A 22,349-nucleotide genomic window follows, 5' to 3' on the forward strand; every position below is an offset into this window, starting at 1 on the left:
CTGAGACGTTTTGCCGATAACCTTTTGGTTTTAACTTGAGAGGCAGTTGACAAGAGCTGAATTAAAACAGCTGCTTACTACACTTGTTGTGCTTGCTCCCCCTCTCTCCACTGAAAGGTGAAGTGAAGCGAAGTGAATGGTTGTTCAAGGCAACTGGGTACAGATGGACACGGGCGATGATTACAACACACAGCGGACTCAAACATTTTAGCCTCTGCATTTTATCAAGTTATACGCACTGACCAGAGATGGATTGCTGTAGAGCAACAATGAAGGCCATCAATCCATACAACTGCAACACGCTTTGCTTCCAGTACTAATCCATCTAGAAAACTAGCCTCATCTATAACCAAGTAACCTCCAAATGAACGTTTACAAACAGCCCTTCCCAAACATAAAGCAAACAGTTTTTTCCGCAACACCAGCCTAGTGCAATTCTGTGAAACCCCCTTCAAGTAAAACTATGAAACCATGGGGTGGTTTGGTGTTTCTCTGTACTTTGATTCCTTTGTGCATAACCACATTGTACAACAAGCATATTACCACAATTTTTCAAGTTAAAACAGAGTAGCATTTTTTCTTAGCTGTTTGTGCTGATTGTTATTTGCTACAGTTTGATAAAGTGAATTAATATACCAGGGCATCAGAACAGGATGCTATGTAGAAATATTCACCAAATGGACACTATTTATGTCTACAGGTTTTGAACTATCAATCTCCTTTATAGGCAGCTTCTTTTTGTTCCCTTTTGTGAAATGAATTTTCACAGAACATCAAATAGAGTTTATCATATAAAGTTCCAAGACATTTATGGCTGTGAAGTTGAATCAAAACAGTTGTTTGTTACAATTAAGAGACAGTGAAAAGTTTCATACACTGAAATCAGTTCTCAATATTGAGCATATTATATTGATAAGATTTTGCTCCAGAGCAACATTTGTGGATGATATTTTTTTTAAAAAAATGCTATCTAACCAGTAAGCATTTAAAATGTTAAAAAAGATGCCTATTTTAAATCTGAATGATTACATTTTCCATAAAAAATATTAAAAATAAAAATCTAATTGCTTACCCTTTCTTCTTGTGCCTTCAAAGCTTCTGGATTCCTGCAAAGAAAAATATATTTATTTTTCACTTTGCTTACATTTATTTTTCAGAAGATCACATTTCCATTAAATCAGATGGTTAATGCTAATTTAATGATTCCATTAAAATTAAAAATGCTTTCATTCACAAAAGTGACATATACAAAGATACTGAGAGCCAGAGAAAGTAACAGCCTGATTATAATCATGTTTATCTTAAGATATGCTCCATTTTTTAAAAAGAACTTGCTTCCAATTAAACATTTTTCAGACAGTCGCCTGCAGGGGAAAATATAGGCCTACCTCTTATGTCACAGAACGCCACATAAATTGTTTGTGTCTGATCAGGGCTGCTTTGTTCTTCCCCTCTGATCATGGTTTATTTTGCTCCAACCACAATAGGTAGCCAATAATTTTCATTGGTTTACAGACTGTGGTTTGTTTCAGTGAGTGAAACAAATGACTGAGTCTGGTTTGAGGCACAATGCTAAGCCAGGGATTATGTTATGTTTCTTCTCTATGCTAGTGGAGAGGAGCAACATAGCTTACATCAGCCTGGGACAGCTCAGTTGGTAACATAGGTGCCAACTCCCTGGGGCCCTGGGTGCCTGAGCACCCACAAAATTCTCCATGAAGGGACTGGGTAACCACATATTTCAATACCAGGGTCGTGCACACTGCATGGCACCATGGCCCCGGACACCCATGGTTGGTAAAGCATGAGACTCTTAGTCTCAGAGTCGTGGGTTTGAATCCCACATTGAGCAAAGTATCCTGCACTGAAGGGGGTTAGACTAGATGGCCCACGTGATCCCTTCCAACTCTACAGTTCTATGATTCTATGTTCACAGTAAGCCATAAACTATTATTTACCGCGGTACGCAAACAAGATCATGAAGATATGCAGGTGGAAATAAAATTCTGCTGAAATCAGTGGGTCTCATTTCTGGTAAACATGATTATATCATAGTACAGTAGCAGAGTGAAGCTAAGGAAACACCATCAAGAGGTGACAGTGCTTGGCCATTTTCCTCAAGTTAATTCTTCTCAATGTCCTTGCATATGTTGAAGTAGATACTTAAGTATCAGGTTACAATGGATGTTACAGTAGCCTCACAGACCTCATTTCCCATTCAGTTTCCGTTTCAATTGTAGAAGAAATTGGAAATGGGAATGAGCACAATGATCATATACTTACATACTTACACTCTAATTCAAGTTGTCTTATTATTGACACCAACACTGAGAAATTTTGTGTACAAGTACAGGCAGGAACATGCTCTCAAAGAGGAATTTACACTCAATAGAGACATTTCTAGATAGAAACACCAACACCTTATTACCAAGATCAGTGTCAAGCTTCAAAGTGATTTATGAACCCTTAGCAAAATGTGAACTCCTACATTTGAAAGGCAGTTGGTGAACCACTTCAAAATATATATTTACCAACACAACAGAACTCATCTGAATATATTTCAAACTATAAATTATTGCTATATGTCTAACTTCTACAATATTTGTAGACGTTGTATTTACTATTAATCCAACATATAGCTTTATCCAGCGCAGAGCTGCCATAACGGGAAGGCAGTTGAATTCCTGCCCATCACACAGCTGTTCAAAGCTCAAAGTCTTTGTCAAGGAAAAACAGTGGATAGCAGTGTGCTAGGAGAGGCCACAATCTTGATGTGGGCCTGTGTAAGTTCACTGTAGCCATTGACTCTGAACCAAGATCCTAGATTTTTGCCTGATACAAGAAGCTTGCTTGGGACTATATGGGAGACCATATAGTCACCATGTATTGCTCAGAGTGGCACAGACTAAGGGGGAATTAAACATAAAGCACCTAAAATTGATGTAAAACGTCAAGTGGACAGAGCAACACATGCAAAATTTATGTTTGTACAGTAGGCTGCTTTCTACACAAATAAGCACATACCCCTCTAAATTCTCCATTCACAAGCAAGGGACATGATCCAAGCTTGAAGATACATTCCAGCCAAGCAGTGGCGTAGCGTGGGGGTGGAGGGGGGCCGGCCGCACCAGGCGCAACATCTGGGGGTTAGGGTTAGGGGGCGCAAATCCACGGGTTAGGGGGCACAAATTACTTGCCTTGCCCCGGGTGCTTACAACCCACGCTACGCCACTGCAGCCAAGCAAAAACATGTGGTGCAAAGCAATGAGGGGTGTGGCCTAGGAAGTGTTCAAAGGACCAGAGATATATTTAGTAAACATCAATTAAGTCATAATAAAGATAGAGAGAACTAGAGGACCGTGTTTCGTCCCCAGGTCCAAGATTCTCTACCACAACTTTAAGAGCTGTAGTGTGTGCACTCTGTGTTTCTCTCAATCATTTCAAGACATACACAGATATAAAAATAAGGCAATGCATTTTTTTCTTTAAAAAATGTTTAGGGGTACTCTCATTTTGACTCAAGAAAATCACCATTTTATAGTTCAAATCGGGGGAAATAAATACAGTAAATGGACAAAAGTACAAAGATTCACAAAATGTACCCCTGCGTACCCCCAGAACAAAAGCACAAAGGTAATTTAATATTCAAGTGTTTCTTAATGTGGGGGGGGAGTGTTCCCACTTATCCTTCACATTTCTCCTAAATATATTTGATTACATACAAATCCAGGGCCAAATGGTTTTAAAGAAATGATAGTGAAATATCTTGCCTCAGGAAAAGTAATATTGCACCAAAGTTTTGAAATGGAAGCTTATAAATGGGGTTTATTTCCTAGGCATCATTTTAAGACACCACATAATGAGAGCTAAAAATCTAATTTTGCAATGGCACAGGTCATATGTTTTGATGTGTCGTCTTGGTTTCAGGACGTTAATTTGCTTTGCCAAACCGTTTCATGAACAAGATTCTGCAAATCCTTTTGAATGCCGTTTAGCACGCACCACATTTTCTCTTCAGACCTCACTTTCGGAATCTATTATTTCCCACCCCCATGAATGCAATATAAATGAATTTAAAATACATAATTATTGTTTATGCCAAAGTCACTGTCACCTGCTCTTTTGAGGAGCGTTGTTTGCAAGATATTCACTGCTGTGCAATCTGCACTTCCAAAAGGAGGTTGTGGTAGCATTATCAGGTATGAATTGCCATCATTTTAAAAATGTTTTTCTATATGACAATGCTATCTTATGAAGCTAGTGCATAGCCTTATTGCACCTGAACTGAAGCACTTCAAGACACATGGGTGAACCTTGATGCAGTTTGACAACATCTCGGCACAAATAGCTTTTCTACTGTTATGAAAGACTGCCTCCAGCTGTCAAGCTAAAAAAACAATGACCACTTTGTGTTACCAGCTCTTGATTAATGCTGAAGTATGGTTCCTGCTGATAAGGAAAGTATTATTAAAACACAGTGTCAGATTTCGGGCGGGGGGGGGGGAGAAGAGGGTCCCCACCCATCCATTCCCCCCCCCCGACAGTATGGATTACTATACTGTCACATATTATTTAGCAGGAATATTTATAACACAAACACTCGTTCACCTAATGGATTAAAACACTCTCGCCATGTTTCAAAGCATTTCCTGCATGTTGTTTCTGGAATCCTTACAACAACTCTGTAAAGTAGGCCAGGACTAAGAGAAGGGTATAAGTAAGAGAACGTGAGGACGTGATTTATGGAACAGGTGCTCCTTTTGCACATAGCTCACAGCCGCAGAACACAATCCTCTGAATGATTCTTCAGAAGTAAGTCCCATTTAATGACCCCAATGGGATTATCCCTGCAGCATTAGTTGCTACACTATACCAAATAAAGTGAGAGGGACAGAGCTGAAAGCAGCATGACAGATGTATTTAAAAAGAATGCTTTCATACCACTGTATTAATATTCTCTTGGGAGCCATCCAGAGTGACTGGGGAAATCCAGTCAGATGGGTGGGGTATTATTATTATTATTATTATTATTATTATTATTATTATTATTATTATTTACTACTGTTCTTAAAGAGCTGGTACAGATTGTTCTGTCTCTGGATAGAAAGCCTGAAACTTAATTATACAAATCCAAGGGCTAGAACAGCTCTTCAATGGCTGTCAGGCTAAAGACTAAACATCTGGAAGTAGGGCCATCTCAGCAATGTTTACTCAGAAGTCAGTTGTATAGTGGTACCTCTGGTTATGAATTTAATTCGTTCTGGAGACCCGTTCTTAACCTGAAACTGTTCTTAACCTGAGGTACCACTTTAGCTAATGGGGCCTCCTGCTGCTGCCAGCGCACGATTTCTGTTCTCATCCTGAGGTAAAGTTCTTAACCCGAGGTACTATTTCCGGGTTAGCGAAGTCTGTAACCTGAAGTGTTTGTAACCCAAGATGTTTGTAACCTGAGGTACCACTGTACTGAATTCAATGGGGCCTGTTGCAGATAATTGGGCTTAGGGTTGAAGCCTTTGATGCAATGGTTTCAATAATGCAGCTACAATAAGTTTTCACTTCTGGCTCATCTAACCATGGTTTGTTGTTATGTCTGAACCCAGAACTCTGGTTAAACTGAACTGTGGGATTAAAGCCCTGTTTATGAGCCCTGTTTAAAGTTATGACTGCTTTAAATGTGGAGTGAAGATGTGGCCTAAACAGAAAGCTAAGAAATATTTAAGGTAGCTCCATCTCTGTACTGGACTCTAATGTGTTTTGCGTTGTGTTATGTATGGGTGCTTTTTTCAACTCTTCCTACCAGCACGATCTGCTAAGATCCCCTCCATAAAGTCAGAGGGCACGGAGCTGTAGGGTGGCTGAGGCCCCGCAGCGCACCCCATCCCTATGGGTGCTGCCCACCCCACCCCTCCCTGCCCCTCCCTAAGGGTGTTATGTGTCCCGCCCCACCCCGCTGGGCGCCATGTGGTCCATCCCTATGGGTGCTGCGCACCCTGCCCCTATGGGCAGTTCACTCCGCCCCTATGGTCGGTTTGCCCCGTTCCCCCCACCCCTAAGGGCGGAGAGGCTTCCTCCACCGATGCTACCAGGATAGCTCAGTCAGTAGACCATGAGACTTTTAATCTCAGGGTCAAGGGTTTGAGCCCCACATTGGGCAAAAGATTCCTGCATTGCAGGGGGTTGGACTAGATGACCCTTGTGGTCCCTTCCAACTCTACAATTCTAGAATTCTAAGTTCCACGGGATACAGGCATGCACAAACCTGTCTCTGTCAACATGCAACCAATCCACTGACGGTATTTCCAGCAAGTCCTTCTGTTAAGAGACACCCAAAGTCTTCTTAATGAAATGATTACCTGATAGTTTTAAAGCAGGCCAATGACTTACTGTACAGTGGATGTATATTTTTAAGTCCTTTCCCTTTGTTGCTACACTTGTAGAATAGTCACCGATTGTTGAGTCTTATAAAACAGGGTAGTCTTTCATGAGGTGCCATGTTCTCGGGGAGATGCTTCTGGAAAATCTGACCATCTCTGTCAGGAAGTGTTTGGAACTAGAAAAGTGTTGTATGTGGTTAAACCGTCACAGCTTCCATTCTGCCAGAACTCTCCAAAGTACACAAAATGACAATTCTGACAGGTATTTGAACATAAGAGTGCATTGGTTGCTAAGGAAATAAGTCTTGCTCCACAGGTAGGCCCTGATTGTACTTCTGTGACTGAAAGGTATTCATGTTGAAAAGCAGCAATGTTGAATGTAACTTCGTAGTTCAGGAGAACACTCGTCAGACTATAGGCAATGTTGAAGTACTAATATTTTTGGCAGATTGTTGTCCTTGTTGACCTTGCATGTTGAATCTTAAAATCATGCTCTTCTAACTACCTTTTTGTTTCCCTAGGTTTTTAAACCTCCAGCCATATGCTGCAATTTTATCTTTCGTTCTTACTCTTGTGTATGCCATGTGGTGTTTCATGTGGTATCTATACATTTCTATGCTTTAAATATTGTTAAGCCACCTAGGATATACTTTGAATTGAAGGGCAGGATGCAAATGTTCAAAGGAAAGAAAACAACAAAATGTTGTTGTTTTTCCTTTCTGGAGCTAATATTGCTGTCCTATATATACATTGTTTGGGTTTAAGAGCCATTGAAATTAGGGGTGTATACTAAACATGAGAGGGACACAGGTGGTGCTGCGGGTTAAACCACAGAGCCTAGGGCTTGCCGATCAGAAGGTCAGCGGTTCGAATCCCCGCAACGGGGTGAGCTCCTGTTGTTCGGTCCCAGCTCCTGCCCACCTAGCAGTTCAAAAGCACGCCAGTGCAAGTAGATAAATAGGTACCGCTCCAGCAGGAAGGTAAACGGTGTTTCCGTGCACTGCTCTGGTTCGCCAGAAGCGGCTTAGTCATGCTGGCCACAGGAGGTGGAAGCTGTACGCCGGCTCCCTTGGCCAATAAAGCGAGATGAGCGCCGCAACCCCAGAGTCGGTCATGACTGGACCTAATGGTCAGGGGTCCCTTTACCTTTACCTTACTAAACATGAGATATAGTTTGCATCCCTATTCACTGCTTTGGAGAACAGCCTGTTTCAGTTCAGAGTGATTTGGAGACTACCTCGATACAATATTCAAAAATGACTATTTGAATTTTATTCCATGTGGTTAGAAAGTTCCAATCAGAGTATAACCATGGACCTAAATTAGTATTGCCATTAATTTACAACCCAAAGAGACTAGCAGATAGTTTTAACTTCCTTGTCACTATATAGAAGGGAAGAAATGTAAGCTAATTTAAATATTGTGGTCTGTTTATGAACATGAGGACCAGGATATTTGTGCAACCCTGATTTGTAAATTTTGCATAAACACAGAGGACTTATGTTGTTTGTATTTAGGAACATATTGCATTTTATAAAAGGTGTTGATGAATCAAAATATTACTCAAAGCAAAGAACAGAATTATTACTATTGGGTAGGAAGCTCTGTTTCACAATCAGATGTTGGCAGTTTAAATTTGTCCTGTTATGAAACAATGTGATACACAAATGAGATGCACTGGTAGCCCAACTCAGACTATCATCTGCTCATCCATACGGTAGCTAATTGAGATAATTTCTGTGCCTGTCATTTTTCTCACTTCTATTTCAAGCCCAGGTAAAGCTCACTTGAAGTTGCCATTCTCATGCCAGAGCTCATGAGAAAATTATTTTTTAGATCAGTGAAAAGCAGCAGCATCTTGTTGGGTGGGGTGGATCTTAGGTTTGCCATACGTCTGGGTTTTCCTGGACTCTTGAACCACAGCAGAGAACTGCTGAATCAGAATAAATGGCTATTTTGAGTTGTAAGGATCTTGACTCAAGTCCCCACTCAGTCATGAAGTTTATGCGTAGTCTGGGGCAAGTCAACATCTCTCTGGGAAAAGTCAACACCTCCTATGTTTGTAGTTGAAGTTAAATAGAAAACCACATATAGGATATATATAGTTCAACAGAGGAAAGTTGGGATATCAATCTGATTAGTAAAGTTGTGTTGTTGTTTTAAAAGCAGAACATGGAAACTGACATTGTGCCATTAAATCATACTACCACCTGTATAGTATAGACTATTCACATTCTGAATATTTAATAATATATATAATACAATAATAATCTGGGTTTCAGGAAAGGATGTATAGCAACGTAGAGAAGAACAGAGAAGAAATGCCATTGTAAAGCAAGGAAAAGTTAGACCATACCTCATGTGTTAGCCTCCCAGTATCAGAATAAAATTGCTTGCTCCCATTGGATTCCATCCATCCCCAAGCAGTTGATGGAAAAACCTCAAGTAATATGAGGAATGACCAGAAGCTTATTGATTTCATTGCTGTATGTCTGAGAAGAAGAAAAACAACAGTATCAACCAGAGTCAATAGCTACATTCAGTGCAGACTAGGTTCACATTTTAACACTATTTCTGGAGTTCATCATATAACTTGAGTAGCTTGTAAAGATTCCTATACCAAAGCAAATAATATTTGCATTGATGAAGCTGTAAGACTTATCACACCAATCACAGTTTTAATGCACCTGCATCTTACCAGCTGATGTCCAAACTGAGTTTCAGCATGGAGTGAGGTTAACAGAACTTTCATTTGGCTGTGCAGTCAGATGACCACGTTGCCCCTTGTGATGCCCAGTATGATATCCTGGATATCTACCCTGGACAAATTTGTAGATCTGTAACTTTGCACAGGTGTAGGGAGCCTTTGGCCCCACATGTGTTGCTGTACTACAGCTCTCATCAGCTCCAGCAAGCATGGCAAAGTGATAGGAATTGTGCTTCAGAAACAGCTTGAAGGTCAAGATTTCTCCATCCCTATTTTAAGGGGTTTAGGTATGTGTGGTAGGTGTTTGCGTTAGGAAGGACTGCATTTTTGGTTGGTGGGAGTGAAGAATGGTGTGTATTACTGCATTTTCACTTGGATGGACAGATATTCATTCTGTTTCATAAGCCTGCTGTAGAAAAGGAGAGTTCACATTCATTGCTCCACCCACTTTTTCCTCTGGTCCCACTCAGAAGGTGCTAGGTAAAGTGGAACCTTGGTTCTCGAACGGCTTAGTTAATGAACAAATTGGATCCCGAATGCCGAAAACCCGGAAGTCAGTGTTCCAATTTTCGAACATTTTTCAGAAGCCTAACATCCGATGTGGCTGTCAGCTATTGTTTCTGGGGCACCTGCGCCAGTTGGAAGTTGTGCCTTGGTTTTCAAACGTTTCAGAATTCGAATGGACTTCTGGAATGGATTACGTTTGAGAACCAAGGTACCACTGCATAAGCAACCTTGCATGTCTCCAGTCAGTAGAGGGCAGTGCTGAGACTAACAGACAGTCAGGGAAAATATACCTTGTGGTTTCTCACTAAATGTATATGTTCTGTCACTTCCTTCTGCTCTCCCCCTCACCTCTTCTCTTGTACAAGGCAGCCATGAAACTATTGCTCACAGTGTAGACATAGAATCCAAAGCCATCCTTGTGAACATGAAGTAACTGTAAGTGAATAACCTTTGTTTCTTTTACCAGTGGTACTCCTGTGTATTTTATTTTCCTTTTTTAAGCTATGCTAGTGGTCTGTGATTGAAACTATGGGTGGAGGTTTGGCTCCAGCTTCCAAGCTGTTTTAACTCTGCTAAATAGTTATATACTATATAATATATGCCTATCAATTTTATTTTTTAGATCTGTCAAAGGGAATGTGGCCCTTGGGCTGAATTGGATTCCCTACTCTGTTCAAGTATAAGAAACGTTATGCTTAAATTAACAGAACACCAGCATTAAGGATCAGAAGACAATAGGGATATGAATAGAGTGACAGGCAAATTAATACCTCAGATGGGATGTATTAACCATGTCATCAGCACAGTATCATAAAATCATCTTTTCACAGGAAAAATCTGCCAGACAAAGCAGCTCATGTGTGAACAGATGTCTTACTAGTGCGTAGAGCCGCCAAAAACATTTCTAAGAGTGCATTAGTTTTAGTTGCTAAAAGAGGAAGACATTTTCCTGCCTTAACCATATTCAGGGATTGAAAGATTTGTGCAGTGCAGCCTTATATGCATGCTTGCTGAGAAGCAAGTCCTTCTGAATTCAAGGGGGCTTTTTCTGAAAAAGTGTGGATAGGATGGCAGCCATAGATTAGATGTCTATCAACTTCTTATAAACTTTATGGAAATTTCAGGAAAAAAGAGTTACGTGAAGATGCACAATGTCAAGACTCTAGGATCCAGTTTGCTGCATCAGCACACATTGCTAGATTTTTATTTTTTTCCTATTTGGGGTGGGTGGGGAGGGAAGAGTAAAATGAAATGAACCACCATTACACCAAAATGCAGTCTTGACTATGCTACCACTCAGTGGATTTGTAACTGGCTGACTGACCGAACCCAAAGGGTGCTCATCAATGGTTCCTCTTCATCCTGGAGAAGAGTGACTAGTGGGGTGCCACAGGGTTCTGTCTTGGGCCCGGTCTTATTCAACATCTTTATCAACGACTTGGATGATGGACTTAAGGGCATCCTGATCAAATTTGCAGATGACACCAAACTGGGAGGGGTGGCTAACACCCCAGAGGACAGGATCACACTTCAAAACGACCTTGACAGATTAGAGAACTGGGCCAAAACAAACAAGATGAACTTTAACAGGGAGAAATGTAAAGTATTGCACTTGGGCAAAAAAAATGAGAGGCACAAATACAAGATGGGGGACACCTGGCTTGAGAGCAGTACATGTGAAAAGGATCTAGGAGTCTTGGTTGACAACAAACTTGACATGAGCCAACAGTGTGACACGGCAGCTAAAAAAGCCAATGCAGTTCTGGGCTGCATCAATAGGAGTATAGCATCTAGATCAAGGGAAGTAATAGTGCCACTGTATTCTGCTCTGGTCAGACCTCACCTGGAGTACTGTGTCCAGTTCTGGGCACCACAGTTCAAGAAGGACACTGACAAACTGGAACGTGTCCAGAGGAGGGCAACCAAAATGGTCAAAGGCCTGGAAACGATGCCTTATGAGGAACGGCTAAGGGAGCTGGGCATGTTTAGCCTGGAGAAGAGGAGGTTAAGGCGTGATATGATAGCCATGTTCAAATATATAAAAGGATGTCATATAGAGGAGGGAGAAATGTTGTTTTCTGCTGCTCCAGAGAAGCGGACACGGAGCAATGGATCCAAACTACAAGAAAGAAGATTCCACCTAAACATTAGGAAGAACTTCCTGACAGTAAGAGCTGTTCGACAGTGGAATTTGCTGCCAAGGAGTGTGGTGGAGTCTCCTACTTTGGAGGTCTTTAAGCAGAGGCTTGACAACCATATGTCAGGAGTGCTCTGATGGTGTTTCCTGCTTGGCAGGGGGTTGGACTCGATGGCCCTTGTGGTCTCTTCCAACTCTATTATTCTAAAACCTCCAGCTATATTTCTCTTACATAGCATACCTGGTAGCCTATAGGAAGACAATGACCTATTGTATCTCCCTGTCATTATTTCTTGTTTTGAATTTAAGGGTGTGAGTCTGCAAGCAGTAACCTGTTTACTTTAATCTCTGGATGAATCCAGTACGTTAGGCCCCTTTAAAAATATTGATGATGATAGCAGAACAATGGTCACTATGGTAAATCCCGGCTTCCTCTCTTATACTAGGCCTTTACAGTGTTAGCATTCTTGTTAGGGTGGGGGAGAAGTACCTGGTTATCTGGCACAATCTACTTGTAAGGGAATATCTGAACCAGAACGGTCTAAAAGGCTGGCATGAATAAAAGGCAAGGACATTGGGGCTGAGCATGCTGCCCCCCCCCCACAATCCAGTTAAATTTTCACAAGTTAATATTGTATCTAATTTGAGTAAAAAGTGCTTTTACTGGATCTAGCTCCACTGGGAAATTCGCATTATTTTGACTGAAATGGATTGCATACACACAGAGAGAGAGCTGCACACCAGTGAACAGAGTCTGAAAGAAAACACACCAGTGCAAGACCTACAGCGCAACCATGTGCATATCTACTCAGAAATAAATCACTTTGGGTTCATTGGGATTTACTCCCAAATGTGTGTGTATAGGACTGCTGCTACAATATGATCATTTCCAAAAGCAACTGTGAAACATAAAGACTTTCACAAAATTCTGATCTGGTTTCATAAGGATACATACATCGTTTTCTGAATCTCCATTGATTTCAAAGGAATGTGCATAACTTTGGATGGATTGGATCCTTAGCATTTGTACAATATTTTATTTGCAACTCTTTCTACCACTTAATCTAAATTATCTCATTAATCTTTGCGACAACCCCATTAAATGGGTCATTTTAAATATCCTCATGCAATAGGTGAGGCAGTGGGAATGGCTCACACAAACCCATAGCCAAATAGAAAATTAAGTGCAGCTCATAAAGGTAAAAGTAAAGGTAAAGGGACCCCTGACCATTAGGTCCAGTTGTGGCCGACTCTGGGGTTGCGGCGCTCATCTTGCTTTATTGGCAGAGGGAGCCGGCGTACAGCTTCCGGGTCATGTGGTCAGCATGACTAAGCTGCTTCTGGTGAACCAGAGCAGCGCATGGAAACGCCGTTTACCTTCCTGCCGGAGCAGTACCTATTTATCTACTTGCACTTTGACGTGCTTTTGAACTGCTAGGTTGGCAGGAGCAGCAACCGAGCAACGGGAGCTCACTCCATTGCGGGGATTCGAACCACTAATCTTCTGATCAGCAAGTCCTGGGCTCTGTGGTTTAACCCACAGTGCCACCATGCTCTGATGTATTTCCTCTTGAAGCCTCATGTTCAGAAGAAAGTAACTAAATCCAAATAATTAATCACTTTTTAAAAGGGGGGGGGCAACTAATTATGCTGAACTCTGTCTCCACTGCCACCATTTTGCGACCAACAAAGTCATTGCATCACCATTTTGTGGTTTGAAGAGGCTGTAATTTTAAGTCGTTTCAAGTGGGCCCCAGGATAGAATGTCGGGGAACACCATTCTTAGAAGCTTTGGCAGTAAGCTTTCTGCTTCTAACATCTTGATATCAAACCAGCAGATGTCTCTTTCATTAGAACTCAGAGTCCTCAAGCTTAAGCTTGAAGTATGAAATAAGCCCTCCAGAGCTAACTTCCAAATCCACCTGCCTGAGGGTTAGGCTGCAAATAGGGAAATGTTGGGTCATTTTGGGTGGAAGGAGGGTGAAAAAGGTCACATGCATTAATAGGGAATGAATTTATACATTAGAGTTCAAGCCAAGATTGAACAGACTCCTTAAACAGATTGTGCTTAGAGAGTACAAGACAAAGAAGCCTGTTCTACTCTCTGCACCCAGACTGTTTAATATTTCCCAACGCGCATGCCAGGAGAGCAGTTTCCTCATCATGCTTTAGAGTGCTTTCCCTGCCTAAAATCAGATTTGCTGTCAAGCAATTACCAAGTTGGTGATAAAATTTGTGCAGAGTGAGTTTTAACATACTTTGATTTAAATTACTGGGGTTAAATGCAATCAAACCCATATGCATATTTATGAGCACCGCATCTTGGGTTAGATTCTACTTAAGAAGTGCAACTTTTTGTGTGCAGTAGAGAAGGGTGGCAGAAATCTGACCCAGTATCAAATGCAATCTAGGATAATTATAAGAAACATAGAGGGTATATTCCAACATGGGGAATGTTGCATTAGTTTTCCTGATTATAATGCTAGTGTTTCTGCCCCATTTTCTAACATTCCTTTCACACAGCTGTAACTGTTGTGTTATGGAACAGTGGCTTTTTAACCGATATTGGACAACATCGCTACTCCCTCACACTTTGTACATGTGTGGACTTCTGTTCTCACATGATTCGCCCATGAAAATGGCAGGAAAGAATAGTATGCCAACATGCCTTAAAATTCATCACTTTACTCCCACAATTTTCTGGGTTAATGCGTATGCAAACCAATTAGCACAGAAATGAGCACTAAACTTCCGCAATACTCCACTAAATTTCCAGAAGTGGCTTTTGCACCGTGTGAAAGGTCATATATTACATGGAAATTAACAATTAGGGAAATGTCAGGGAAACAGAATAACTGCTATATGTGGATGCAGCCTGACATCCTTACCAGTCTAAAATATTTGTAGCATATTCTGTGTCTTGCGTGTGTCTGCAACAGTAGTCTTCTTAAGACATTATTTAAACTGCTTTAAAAAGTCAGGGTTCTAAAATGTGTGAGGAGCCTCTATGAGTACAGAAGGCCCCTCTTGGCCCAGTCCCCCGGATTACAGTGCTCAGGTGAAGAATGCCTGAAGCAAGCTAATACCCTTCACACAGTTTCACATTATATACCAAAATCTTGAACCTTAACCAGCCAATCCAATAAATGATTAGACATTCAAGTAATGACACATCCTCATGGGTCTATCCCATGTGGGCATCGAATACCATCATTTGGGAAAGGGTGAAGTGTTTTCTTGCAGTAGGTAAAAACCCACGTTCACAGAAGTAGCTGAGCATTCCTGTAGAGGTAGCCATGTGGTTTGGATTCCCAGTAGTGGTCATGCTGCAGATTTTGGCTCCGATAAAGAAGAAATCTCTCTCTCTCTCTCTCTTTTCAAGTAACATTTTTTACAGATCAGTTTCATTTGTTGAGACATTAGGAAGAAAAGGGGGGAAGATGAGTGGGGGTGGGGTCGGGTGGCAATGCTTCTATTTTACTTAATATATGTGGGGTTTTGTGTCAGCGTCGCTTGTGCAGGTTCTCTGCTATCCGCTTGTGCTTCTTTGGTGGTGAGAAAGGTTATATCTAAGCACATTTTTTAAAAAGCATATTTTAAGAGAAATTTGTTTTCAGTGCATTTAAATGCAGATTTCATAAAGGATTGTTAAAGGCCAGATTGATGAGGAAATAATAGAGGCCAGAATGATGGGTAAACACATTTTAAAGTGGCACAGAGCAAATATGGAGTGATCTATCCATACAACCTTGTTCTCCAGCTATAGATAGACTTTATTATTCTTCATATGGGTGCTGATGTCGCAAGCATCCACTTCCTTATTCCTAAGGGGAACTAAGGAGAGGTGTGTTTATTACTGATTTATCTATTATTTACTTAAAATATTACCTCATCCCTACATACCCAACCAATCACAGCACCCTACATGAGAGGGTATCCTGCAGAAAGCACCTTATCAGGAGGTCTGCTCCCTGCACAGTGTTGGAATCAGGCATTTAGTGTGGTGGGACCTACCCTTTGAAAGTCCCTCCCACTGCATGTCAGACAGGTGCCTTCTCTGCTGACTCTTTGACATTGGTTGATTGTATCCCAGCCAGGTTCTGAATTGAATATGAAACTGTTTTATTGCGGATGCTTTTACTGCCCTTATTCTTTATTGTGAAACCCCTGTGAGATGTTCATAGTAAGGGAATAATAAGTGAAGTGAAATGAAATAATAAATATGTCTACATACACATTTATATCTAACCCCTCTAGTGCCTAGGCACTATTCTAGTGGCTTCCTGAAAAGGCCCTTGTGACATCTGAATAATGTCAAATGCATGCAGTAAAGCACTCCCCATATTAAATGGAAAACATGTGCAAACAGTAGAAGTAGAAGAAGAGGAGGAGGAGGAGGAGGAGTTTGGACTTGATACCCCACCTTTCACTCCCCTTAAGGAGTCTCAAAGAGGCTCACAATCTCCTTTTCCTTCCTCCCCCACAACAAACACTCTGTGAGGTGAGTGGGGCTGAGAGACTTCAGAGAAGGGTGACTAGCCCAAGGTCACCCAGCAGCTGCATGTGGAGGAGTGGAGACGCGAACCCGGTTCACCAGATTATGAGCCCACCGCTCTTAACCACTACACCACACTGGCTCATAACAGAATAGGGGAAGCACTAAAACAATTGCCCTTGCTGTTAGGGTAAATAGGTCCTGACACGGGCAGGATCAGTCCCCTTGTACCCATGCTCCAGGGCTGCATTCCTACGCCCAGTAGTGTGAGCTGCCCTCAGTGTGTGAGTCATGGAATGAGTTGCGAAACGAAGGCCCTCAGTCTAAAAGTTAAAACTACATTCAACAGCCTTGACTGTCTCACTGCACAATGGCTACCAAAAAAGGAGAAAAGCTCAATACTTCTTGTAATTCCACAAGCAGCACTTCTCAGTGGCAGACAACGCACAATATGCCATCAAATCTTCCCACAAGCTTACAACACTTGCCTTTCCTCCCTCATCCACACATTCCTTTGTGTTTGAAATAAAGAACACAACTACATCACCAGTTCGGAAGAAACCATTCCAACTCCCAAGACCATCAAGTTGTCTCAGAGAGTGCCACCCATGAAAGTAAGACAATGGGGTAGTTCACAATGAACAAGGAAACTAGAGTGCAAAATACAACAACAGAGCAGGTGAACCAGTATTCTAACAATAGCTTAAAACAAGCCATGCACACTTAGAAGATCATATGTTTGTATGTCTAGATGTGCATGCGTGCGTGCGCGTGCACACACACACTTATATCACATGTTTGATAATGCAATTTCCAGAATACTTCCAGTACAGAGCTATTAGAAAAAGTAGCACTATGGAAATGTTTGCCAAAGACTGGCCACTGAAAGTTAGCCACAAAAAGAAGGACAAATCAAACCTTTCAGGCATTGTCAGTTCAGCTGCTTTAATAGTTTGAACACACGGAAAGAAACACAATCAGCTTCCAAAACAAATCTGGGCTTCACTTCCCCAAACAAAGTTGCTAATTTGTTGCAGCAGCTGCATAGCTGTGAGGCTTGGAAAATAATTTTACTGCCCATCAGTTTTATAAAATGCTGCTAATCCTAGGAAAATTAATTGCACAATTCTATACTAACCCTTTCAGCAAACCATCATGAAGTTAAATTACAGTTCCAATTAATTATCTACACCATCTCGGATTAATCTCTTAGGCTTTGATGAATGAGATGCCTAAATGGCACCAAGTATAATGTGTTACATTTTGCCAGGCATTCCATTTGAGACAAAGAGCATTTGTAAAAATTTACACAGCAGAAAACTTAGCACAGTGCTTTCATTTTGCCCCCCGTGTCTGTCTCACAAAATAACCAAGACTGAGTTTCCTTTCTTGTCAATGCTGGGATGATCAGGAAATAAGCAAAGCAGCTAAGATGAAACACTATCACTATCAGCTCTGTTTCAGGACTGCACAAACTTTCTGCATCACACAGCTATTTTGGAGGCATATGTAAGTACAGTGGAGATTTGATTCATACGAACACTCTGTATTTCAGCCAGGATTACTCTGAGGATGTGGTGAGTTGGTAATATTCTGAGGAACTTGTAAGAAGCACAGAGAATGATGATGATGTAGATTGGATAGCTCAGGTGATTAGAGTCTGGTGCTGATAATGCCAAAGTTGAAGGTTCAACCCCCATATGAGATGGCTTCATATTCCTGCATTGCAGGGGGTTGGACTAGATGACCCTGAGGGTCCCTTCTAACTCTACACTTCTATTATTCCATGAAGATAAATTTGCTTGTCTGGTGCAGCAATAAAACTGCTCCCACATTTGGAAAGCTAAGCAGGGTCTGGTCTGGTTTCAAATTGGAGGGGGAACCGCGTGCTGAGTTTCCTGCATTGCAGGGGGCTGGACTAAATGACCCACAAAGTCCCTTCTGACTCTACAATTCTATTTCACACACTAGGGACATTTGTGAAGATGTATAGAAGAAACAACAGTTCAAACCCATAAGAAATATTTTAGATTATCTGTATCCACAGATATATTGTACAAAACAGGCTGAAAGATAGAAACTCAATCATAGACAGAGCAGAATTGATCCTTGGTTTGAATACCTTGGAAAGAGCTGGTAAAAATGAAGCATGCAACAAAAGCATACTGTACCAATGTTGAGGAGATGTACTATTTTATCTTTGATGCAGCTGTGTAAACTTTATGATACACAAAATATCACATATGGATCCAGTATTCTTCTATCCGTCTGAAGGAGGTCATGCAGCCAGCATGACTAAGCCACTTCTGGCAAACTAGAGCAGTGCACGGAAACGCCATTTACCTTCCTGCACACTTTGATGTGCTTTTTGCATGGGCCAAATAAAAGGTTTCATCTAAATTACTCTGACTACATCCTCCAAATAGCCTGGTATGTTAATAGAAGCTGCAGTCACTTGTCTCATTTATTTCATTGCTTTTGGATTTGGGCTAGTTCCCTCCTATCAAACATTTCAAAACATTCCATGTTTTGGATCAGATCATTTCCCCACACTTTTGCAATCTGCTAGCAATTAGGAACAGGAAACCAATTAACCACCCATGCACTGCATTGCATTGTAACTATTTTTAAAATCAGTATTTTTCAGTGCAAACTAGAGCATGCATGACATTCTCCCAGCTTGCTGTTGTTGAAGTCAAGCAGACATTTCTGACTTAAAGAAGTGGTTCCTACACCAGAACATCAGCATTATGCATGTCACCTTGTCATTCTGTATTATTAATGTGACCTTGAAAAAATGTGCAAGCAGTAAAAGCTTCTTTGGATTTTTATTTACTGGATACATTTTCTATATTTTGCATGAATCAATGTATGTAAGTATGTGTAACATTGTCCCCATTTTGACCCTCACCTTATATTTGGTGTGCTATAGCTACTTTTCTACACAAATCAAATGAAAACTGACTTGTTAAGAAAAATTTAGTGAATTCATGTTAAAAGCTCAAGCAGACGCACTTGTACTTAATGGAACTTGCAGTTCCGTCTGATTGGGACTTTCTGTTGAACATTTGGGGCAGAAGACATAATGTCTATTGTAATCAGAGCTGTGCTTGAACCATTTCATGATTTGAAATTGCTAGAAAATTATCAGCTATTATTGGCAAGAGCTGCTTACAGAGTTGTGGAAGAAATTAGTAGTTAAAAAATTATGAAAGCTAAAATACTATAAAAAAGTTTTCTCAACATTATAGGCCACAAGGTTAGTGGAGTAGACCACCAGATATTCTTATAATGAAAACAGAATTTGAGGCATTTCAAACTCAATACATGGAACAGAAAAGTAAAGATTTAAAGATTGTATGAGTATCAACTTAGTAAAGAAGAGAAAAGCTGTGAAAGGGCATGGTACTTTTCTGTGCTGCTTTGAGATCTATCAACAGAGCCAGCCTGGTCATTGGGTAGGTGGCAGAAGTTCCCCAGGCAGCATGTCCATGGGTACATCATCACCTTTGCCAGTGGCAGAGAAGTGCTGCCACCATCAATGCTGATTTTGGGCAAGATTGAGTCCATTTGGGGTGAGAGCTTACCCAAACTTGGTGTGATTGTGGTTCTGTTTCTCTGCCAGCAGTGGATGCAGTGGGGCATGTGGCAGCGGCAGAACAGGCAGTGGAGGCAGTGGAGGCAGGAGCAGGTAGGGAGTGGCAGGAGTGGCGAGGCAATGCGGCACTTCCTATTTTGCCTCAAGTGGTAAAACAAGATACACTGCCCCTGCCTATCAAGGATGTTGCAAAACAGCAAGGAAATGCCATTCATCTTGATTTTAAAAGGGTTGTGTGCCCTTGAAAGATCAGTTGCATAATGTGTGGATGCTGATTGTTCAAACTTTGTTGCTGCAAACTTAGTTAGCCTCCATGACAATGTAGTTCCTTCCACCAGCAAATGCATTAGTTGCAACCCCACATAGTCTAAAATAGCCTGGCAAGTTATCTGTTCACTTAAAGGTAAAGGTAAAGGGACCCCTGACTGTTAGGTCCAGTCACGGACGACTCTGGGGTTGCGGCGCTCATCTCGCTTTATTGGCCGAGGGAGCCAGTGTACAGCTTCCAGGTCATGCGGCCAGCATGACTAAGCCACTTCTGGCAAACCAGAGCAGTGCACGGAAACGCCATTTACCTTCCTGCACACTTTGATGTGCTTTTGAACTGCTAGGTTGGCAGGAGCAGGGACCAAGCAATGGGAGCTCACCCCGTTGCGGGGATTCGAATTGCTGACATTCTGATCGGCAAGCCCTAGGCTCGGTGGTTTAGACCACAGCATCACCTGCATCCCTATCCATTCACTTGGGAAACTCTAAAACAGATCTTGGCAATTTTGTTATACATGGAGCTTCCTTTGAAGACTTCCTGGAAACTTCAGTTTGCAGTCTAGCTGCTGTGTGCCGAGTTCATGCAGACTGGTCCCAGAAGACCAGTAATAATAATAACAGTAGTAGTAGTAGTAGTAGTAGTAGTAATACAATGCTGGCTCATTTATGAGCACAATTCAAAGTGCTAGTGCTTAATTTAAAAGCACAATATGCTTTAGTACTTGGGTAACTCAGGGACCACTCCGTACAACATATACCTGCCTAAGTATTGAGATAATTATGGGGGGTGCCTTCTCTGGGTGACCTTGCCCTCTGAATTGAGGGGGTGATGATCAGTAAGAGGGCCTTGTCAATTGTAGCACCCTGCCTGTGAAATGATTTCCCTAAAGAGGTTTGCCTAACACCCACCTTGATATCTTTTGGTGTGAAAATCTCTTTCCCCCCCCTCCCCAGGCTTTTCTGGTTAGTTTTATTCTGCCATGATGCTTATGTTTTCTTTATCTCAGGTGCTTTAATGTGATATTCTAATTATGCTGCTGCTCTCAGTCTTCTTTGTTTTTATGGTTTGTTTGTTAGCCACCCAGACAAGATATGTGAACGGAGCACTTTTAAAGGTAAAAATGCACAGCAGTAGTTTAAAGATGATTTCAGAAAGTAACACTGATTTGTACTTTTAAGAGCATAAGCTCACTTTCAACTGAATGGCATTTCACATGAATGATAGCGCTATTAAGAAGAAATGGACATGAGTCTATGAATGATAGGTTAAATACATGCAGTCAACTGTAACCTATAATCATTGTTAAATATATCCTTCCAAAGTATGCATTAAAAAACAAGGAATGCTACTTCTCTGAAATGAAATAGTATCAGTTTCCTCTACTGAATGTCATGGGAAATCTATTACATTTAGCTGTTTAACCAGGACACAGTAATTATTGAGGGCAAAGCATACCTAGGTTTTCAGGGCTATGCAGGAAAAGACACTAGGGGAAGGAAGCTAGCATGAACATCAGAAGACAACTATCTGCCCTACTGAACTTTGGATTTTCCCTGTTTTCCCCCTTTCCTTTCCTTTTTTAAACAAACAACAGATCATTCTTTTTCGAGATTTAAATCCAGTGTAGCAGCAGAGGCGACACCTAGGGGCAAAACAAGGAGAAAAAGCACAAGTGCAACTCTAAGGCAGAATTTCAGAACCACAGCTCATGGACAACTCATCCCTGCTGTATATAACCCAGTTGAGGGCTACCCCACACAAAGACCAGTATCCTTGTTGAAGTACCAGATGGCTGATCCATAATATTACAGTGCGTTAAAGGACAATGCATCAAATATCTGCCAGGATTTTCCACAAAGACACAAGCATACAGCAACTAACAAATGAGGACCCAAGGTATTTAAAATGCTAGAATTTCAGCATAAATAAAAGGAAAGTGTAATATTGGATTAGAGGAAGTGTTGGATAAGAAGAAACCTCCCTCTGAAACTTTTCAAGTTATTTCTGGACCAAAACACAAATCCTGAAGATATTCTGGAGCATTTTAGCATCTTGTCAGAGAATATAAATCCTGTACTTTTAAATTAAAGCATAAGAAGCATACAGTGTGCAATCCTGTGCCCACTTACCTAGCATTGTCCCATTGGATCCCATGGAGCATCCCTCCAAGTAAATATTTATATGACTGGATCCTAGAGGATCTATCAGTCGTTTGTAGATTGTCTGTGCCTTTCCATGGAAGACAGTCATGGAATCATATAAT

At 41.2% G+C, this 22,349-nt stretch overlaps 1 protein-coding gene across 3 annotated transcripts in view; it reads right to left on the reverse strand.

The window, feature by feature from the left end:
* Positions 1-22,349, reverse strand: part of FSTL4 (follistatin like 4) — a 371,489-nt gene that overhangs the window by 346,900 nt on the left and 2,240 nt on the right. For all 3 annotated transcript variants that reach the window (XM_082211563.1, XM_082211562.1, XM_082211561.1), the window contains exons 2-3: positions 8,731-8,866; positions 1,073-1,106 (exon numbers count right to left, since the gene is read on the reverse strand). In XM_082211563.1, coding sequence (XP_082067689.1) covers positions 1,073-1,106; positions 8,731-8,856 — 160 coding nt within the window. In that variant the 5' untranslated portion in view covers positions 8,857-8,866. The remainder of the gene's footprint in view (positions 1-1,072; positions 1,107-8,730; positions 8,867-22,349) is intronic.

This window comes from Podarcis vaucheri (genome assembly GCF_965113315.1).
Source record: "Podarcis vaucheri genome assembly, chromosome: 2".
NCBI classification, from domain to species: domain Eukaryota; kingdom Metazoa; phylum Chordata; class Lepidosauria; order Squamata; family Lacertidae; genus Podarcis; species Podarcis vaucheri.